Genomic DNA, 7,243 nt, shown 5'->3' on the forward strand with positions numbered 1-7,243 from the left:
CCAGCAGCTGTGTGGCATTGCTCATTGCCTGTGTGTCCTATATCTTCATGTTTTACGGGCGAGAGAGGACTGACAAGAGAACTGGTGTAATAGCATCACGCACATTCCTTTCCCTTGTTCTGAAGCGTTGATTGCTTCCTCTCTCTACTGGATGTGTTAAACGCACACAGTGGCGAGAGACAAAAAAAATGCTTGACCTTTGACCTCTGGGTAAAAGCAAGCCTAATCTTGAGTTAGCATCCTTGGTTTTTGTCATTGTCTTTTCCCAGACAGAGAATGAATGCAACTTTGGAACCGGGGTCAGAGCCGTTCAACTGTTTCTTCGTTTACCAATAGATGTGAGTTTGTGTATGTGTGTACGTGTTCCTCTTTATTCACGCAGACACACAGGCCACCCAGGGAAGGTTGTGCTGAGTGTCTGTTGACCCCATTTTCACCTTTACTAAACACTGCAATTATCTCCCTTCAGCTCTGTACAGGGAAGGTACACTGATTACTAGGATCTTTGTATCTCTGGATGGCATAAATGAAAGCAGGGTGCCAGGGATTTCTCTTGTGTAGACCCAGTTTTGAATTACTCTGTCCCGTCCCACTTGTCAGTTAGAGTTCTTACTGTGTAACCCAGACCAGTATAGTGTAGAAAGATGAGAACAAGGAGCAGCAGACTGGTTAATAATCTACCATTCAGTCCCAGTTGCAAGCTGTTGTGCTTCTTATATAGATAGATAGATAGATAGATAGATGGATGGATGGATGGATGGATGGATGGATGGATGGATAGATCCCTGTGATGCAAAGCTGAATTTTCAGCATCATTATTCCAGTCTTCAGGGTCACATGATCCTTCAGAAATCATTCTAATATGTTGATTTGGTGCTCAAGAAACATTTATTATTATTTTCAATGTTAAAAACAGTTGCGCTGCTTAATATTTTAGTGGAAATCATAACACATTTTTTTCTGGATTTTTTTGAATGAATAGAAATTGTTTAAAATTTGAGTCTTTTGTAACATTATAACTGTCGATATTAATCATTATAATGTGTCCTTGCTGAATAAATGTAATAAATAATAAAGAAATCTTGATGACCCCAACCTTTTGAATGTCAGTATATACATTCAAATTATTTGTCCAATTATTAAATATTCATATTTTAAAAACATTCATTACTCATCATTATCATGCATCTATTAATTCAGTTCAGTACTTGTGCAAGCAATAACAAAAAGGCAGTATTCAAGAAGAAATATTTAACAAATATAATTAATTTTGTGGTATTTTATTGAAGAAATAATGTGGTTCATACTTTTTATAAAATATTTACCAAATCTTTTATGATGTTAATCTCTCAATGGAAGACATTTACACGGTAACATAATTTGTACAATGAGGTAGATACAATAACTAAAATAGTTTATTATATGTGTGAAATATTATTACTGAATAAACAATGGCACTTTAAGAGAAAATAACTTAGTGTAACTGAACATAAATAATAATTTGCACCTGTACAATTAAAAAAAATAATTTACATATCATTCCATAAAATACAGTTATAAAGCAGGAATGTGTTGCAAGAATGAAGATGCGTAGTACACACAACCAATTTGAAGTATAAAAATACCCAGTGAAATGGAGTGACGTAACAATGTTTTTGTGCTTGATTCCAGTCCAAAACTGTATTTCCAGATGTGTTTTACAGTAGAGCATTTCAGCTAAGGCTTCCACTAGTGTTCTAAAGACGGATCAGGAAAGTCCCAATCACCTGCAGCCGCAGGACTCCACCACCATGTCCTCATACTGCTTGTATACCACGTTATTTCCTGCGTCGATGTACAAGATGCTGATCGGACTGAGTTTGGACGGGACGCAACAGCTGGGCGGCATGTTGCTGGGGTTCATGGAGTTCATGAGAGTTTGTATGATGGCATGGTTGGTTGGCTCCAGGTGAGATCGGAGGGGGAAGTCACACATGCCCTCACAGTGATAGGCTTCATAGTCTAAGGGAGCGATGATCCAATCGTCCCAACCCAACTCCCTGAAATTCACATGCAAGGGTTTTTTGCTGCACCTAGATTTGGACTTTTTGCCGTGCCTTTTGCCGTGGCGGTTGGGTAACGTGGTCCGTCTTCTCCGTCGGGACTTTGAGTGAGGTCCTTTCTCCTTCCCAAAACTATCCAGACCCCACGGTTTAATCTTCTCCCTTTTTTCATAGAAAAGGCTTTGTCTCTTTTTTGACCTTGTGAAAACAACCAATATGGCTTTCTTAAGTTGCGGGCGGCCATGTCTGTGAAATCCAAGATAATGCATATCGATTTCCCTCTCAGGATTATCAAGCGTCGCCTTGAGCTCTAAACAGAAGCGCGTCCCGAGGGAGTGCCGGCGGCGTTCCTTAAAAATCTCCCATACATCAAAAACCTCCCATTTCGGTTTATGCGCATCCTCCAGATCCAGGGTTTTGGAATCAAGGACGGCGTGCGACTGGCAGCAGAGCAGCTGTATCTCCACTGGGCCCGTCTCAGACGCTCGGAAGCTTCCGGAGATCTTTGTGTGTATCCTCAGTTCAGCACCCAAGAGCTCCACATTCTCAGAAAGAGTCGACACATCAAATAAGTATTTCTGTCTCCATAGTGGGGAGTTCAAAAGGTCATCTGGAACAAAGAGCACAAATGTTTAGTGGCTGTACAGTATTTACAAAGTCAGTTTAGAGAAGCATATAAAACATGTGAATGCAGAAGAAATGAAACGAAATGTCTTTCTTTCCTTCCTTCATTCACGATTGCTTTGTTTTTATTTTAGATTAAAAAGAATGAAAAGTTATACAATAAAAATGTTTTAATTCTACACTGTTTCTTTCAATGTCTCATATTGAAATTTGTTAACTTTTTCTTTCTGTACTTGCTTTTTTTATGAAAAAGGTAGAGTGTAAAAAGAAAGTTTGGATCATCTGTCAAAACTTGTTTAGATACTTTGAGGATTCTTGTTTATTATTTAATATTATTTAATTAAGATTGTTCCCAGTCCCTTTAGAGTTATGACACTTCAATTAATTCTTAAAATATTTTAAGTCGTAGGCTGCATTATATCAAACGCATCTGTAATGCAATTATGACTCTCTTTGAAAAGGGAAACAATTTTGGAGCAGATTAAGAATTTTAAATCTGAAATTAATTAATACAGAAATAACTAACCTTGACCCTCGTCCACGAAACTCGTTATGGTGTTTGCTGCTTTTGACAAACGGAAAAAACTGGCGTTCAGTCCCAGTTTCTCAGCCGAGGAAAAGGTCTTGTAGATGGAGATCATGTAATCATGAGGTTCAATTGCCTCCTTGATCGCCCGCTGTGACTTTACGTCTCCTGATAACGGTGATGCTGACTGAATACTTTTGTCGTGCTTGGCTCTCCTTTGGCCATCAGCAGCTGGAACCGTCTTGGTCACTTTCATGCCTTTGAACGCGGTTGGATTTATTGAGTGAACACAAAGAAAATGCAAAAGTAACGTAAAGGTCAAAAATACCCCAGACGCTCCATAAGCACGCATCTTGTAAATGCACAAGAAAATAAGAAGGACCTGCTTGGGAAAAACACGAACACATCACATGTGTGTGTGTGGAGGAGCGCAGACTGAGAGCAGCTCGTCTGAAGAACAGCCTCCTTAAATACCGTCCTGACATTATTAGCTCAACTCAATCCAAACATCTGCCTCCTACCCAGCTTTCAGATGATGCTACTGTCCTCCATGTCTGCACAATTTTTTAATATGCGACATTGTACAATATAACATTTATGAGTAGTTATTATGTTGATTTATTACAAGGTTTTAATATTTGAACCAATGTACCGCACAAACATTTAATAACTGAGGTAGATATGTAGAATACGAAACAATCGTTAAAAAAAAAGGAATAAAAAATGTCAAGTTTTTAATATCCTTCTTTTTAGCCCATTGTGGATGACAAATAACTCTCTCTCTCTAACTCTCTCTCTCTCTTTATTTGCAGGTGTAAGTGTGAGGATCGAAGGCTCTGGACTATATCTCCCTCTAGTGGTCCTCAGTCTCCAACTGTCTCATCCTCCACTTGTCGAATAATACATTTAAAATGTTTCAATGATGCATGGTAATGGTAAAACAAAGTAAAATTAAGATAATTAAGACCACTTCCTGAATATTTTAGGCATAATATAAAAAAAATAATGTCTATGGATATATAAAACATTATGAAATTAAGCTTGGTAAGATGAAAAAATAGGCCATTTTATTTCTTTTTTTTTAAAATGCCATTTACACCCCAAAATGCTGATATGATTAAATTAAATGTGTAGGTATGGAGTCTATTTAATGCGTATATATACGCAAAAAAATTACGTTTTGCAAAAGAAAATAAAGTTTTGCTAACTAAAATTTAAGTATTGAGAAAAATAAATTAGCTTTTTGCAAAACATTAAATTAAGAATTGCAAAACATAACTGAAACAGCGCAAAAGCAATGATTTTGCAATAAATATTTTCCATGGTCATATCTATTAATTTATTTGCAACGCTGCTTTTATTTTGCGTGTCAGTCTAGTTTGAGCTTGCAATATGAAATCAAAACTTAACATTTTTTATTTTTATTTTTATGGAATTATTTATTTATACATTATTTAATCTGTGCACATTTTAAATTCATGTGCTCTCATAATCTGATCCACAAATTTCTTGATAAAACCAAGTCCCATTTTTTTATCTTCTCATGCAAGAAGCAGTTTCACTCATTATACAGTATGTTAGAGTAGGAAAGAAAAGACAATCCCAACATCTATTTCTTGCTAACTCAGCCTTCCATTCATTAAAAGTAAAGGCCAACTTTAAGTTCTCACCTATACAGGGAGAGAAATTATTGTAAATGCTTACCATAACAAGTGAAAGCAATCCAGAAAATGTAATTTGTATAACTGAGGCTACCACCACTTGTAAAGATTGCTAAGTCAATGTAATTGGCCTAGCAGTCACTGAATGGGATTTTGGTGTTTATGAAGTCCCTGGATTCCCATTAGCATCTTTGAGCACAGCTGACATGATCTGTCGTCATCCTCAAACACACAAATATACTTGATACCAGATGCAGTTTCCCAACACTAATGAAAATGGTGAGTATTTTCATGTTTATGAATTGGCCCTATTTACTATCATTGTCAGTGTCTTCTTCTGCAAACAGTATATAAATATACAATTTCAGACCTTGTATTGTGATCTAAACACTGTATTTATCATTTAATTTTAATATACTATAGATGGCGGCTCTAACTAGTGCTGTTGTTGGTGGATGTCTGGACAGGAGGCTCCCCGATCTCCACCTCCCCTGTCAGTCATGTCGAGCATCCTCGCCTTGCATTAGTTCCCTCATGGATGATTTTGGTGATTTGGATTTTGCTGGGGGGTATTTTTAGAAATGTTGCCAGATTTTTGACCAGATTTCCTCCGAAGAACTCTGCCTCAGTCATGGCTGGGAGATTGAAGACCAGGAACAAAACCGTAGAGGTGCGGATTTCGACCAGTTCTGACCCATGAAGAAGTACAGTATGTTCATCATATTGTAGTCTTGGTCAAAAAAGTTAGAGACATGACTGGAGTTGAAACTGGGAATGTATTGCCCTGAGGAGCACAGAGAGGATTTAAAGGCGTCATATGATGTTGCTAAAAATAACATTATTTTAAACATTATTTGGTGTAATGAATGTGCTTATAAGGTTAAAAAACACACTATTTTCCACATACTGTTCATTATTGTTTCTCCTCTATATGTCCTGCCTTTCTAAACTGCATTTATTTTAAAAAAGCTCATCATTCTGAAAAGTGAGGTGTGATCTGATTGGCCAGCAATCCCATGCGTTGTGATTGTCCGAATTCCTTAAAGGGGGGGTGAAATGCTCGTTTTCACTCAATATCCTGTTCATCTTGAGTACCTATAGAGTAGTACTGCATCCTTCATAACTCCAAAAAGTCTTTATTTTTATTATATTTATAAGAGAAAGATAGTCTGTACCGATTTTTACCGGAAAAACACGAGCGCCTAGAGGCGTGACGTGTGGGCGGAGCTAAAGAATCACGAGCGCCAGTAGGCTTTTGCGTTGAGAGCGTCTGGAAGCTGTGACACAGATCCAGAAGCTGCAATTTAACAAGAGCAGCATCAGCAAAGGCGTTTCTATGTGGTATGTACTGAAACTGTATATATTTGCTTAGCGGTTTTGGAAAATGACTAAGTTCCACTTTATGTCGTCTTTTTTTTTTTTTTTTTTTAAGCTGTACATGTGGAAAGTGCAGTTTGATGACAACATCGCATGTTGTTTAACGTTACTTGATGTGCTTACGCGCCGATAGCTAAGTTCACAACACAGAGATATTTAAAGTAGTTTTACTCACCGCATGCGGTTCCAACACACGATCGTGACCCTTTTTCATTGGGACTGCATTATCCTTAAGAAATAAACGATACGCAAATCCGGCATCAAACTGGGCCTTGTTTGTAAAACAAGCATCTTCGAAATGCAGGGAACAAACAAAAACACTTGCACAACTCCGTTGATGCTCTGTAAAAATAAACTCCATCCACTGTTCCCTTAATGCTGTTTCTCTTTTGGTAATCTGTGCAGGGTTGTCTTGCCCTGGCAACCAAAAACACACTTCTTTTGTGACTTTTCGCGACGCTCAGCCTCTCAGTGCTCTGCTATAGGGGAAGGCGCGCTCTTCCGGCAGAAGTGCCTTAGGACCCATATAAGGAAATTCCGCTCCATCTAACGTCACACAGAGCCATACTCGAAAAAAACTTTCCGAAACTTGTGACAAACTGGAAGAGGTTTTTTTGGAACAAAAATACTCCTTCAAACGTACAACTTAATTTTTGAAACTTTGTCCATGTTTAGCATGGGAATCCAACTCTTTAACAGTGTAAAAAACTCAGTATGCATGAAATAGCATTTCACCCCCCCTTTAAGCGTTTGACCATCACCATATTGTGATGCCATTTCCTGATCAGAACACCGGCATGACCAGACAAAAATATTAAAACCCCTTATAAACAAGGCATTTGTTTCATCCAGTGGGGACATAATTATGGATTATATTGATTTATACTGTCTTTTTACGTGCTAAATTAGAGATTGACAGTCACCAAATACCAGTAATAAGTGACTGAAGATGATGTCATTGTTTATGCTTTATTTTTCTGCAGCAGTTTATTTCTGATACAAAAGAAGTGATA

General features: G+C 37.7%; 1 protein-coding gene across 1 annotated transcript; it reads right to left on the minus strand.

The window, feature by feature from the left end:
• Positions 1-1,296: 1,296 nt before the first annotated feature.
• On the minus strand, positions 1,297-3,701 carry LOC113057438 (growth/differentiation factor 6-B-like). Its single transcript, XM_026224867.1, has 2 exons — positions 3,193-3,701; positions 1,297-2,652 (listed from the first exon to the last, which is right to left on the minus strand). Exons 1-2 carry the CDS (start codon positions 3,542-3,544, stop codon positions 1,763-1,765), a joined length of 1,242 nt encoding a protein of 413 aa, XP_026080652.1. The 5' UTR covers positions 3,545-3,701; the 3' UTR covers positions 1,297-1,762.
• Between the last annotated feature and the right edge of the window lie 3,542 nt (positions 3,702-7,243).

This window comes from Carassius auratus, chromosome 38 (assembly GCF_003368295.1).
Source record: "Carassius auratus strain Wakin chromosome 38, ASM336829v1, whole genome shotgun sequence".
NCBI classification, from domain to species: Eukaryota; Metazoa; Chordata; class Actinopteri; order Cypriniformes; family Cyprinidae; genus Carassius; species Carassius auratus.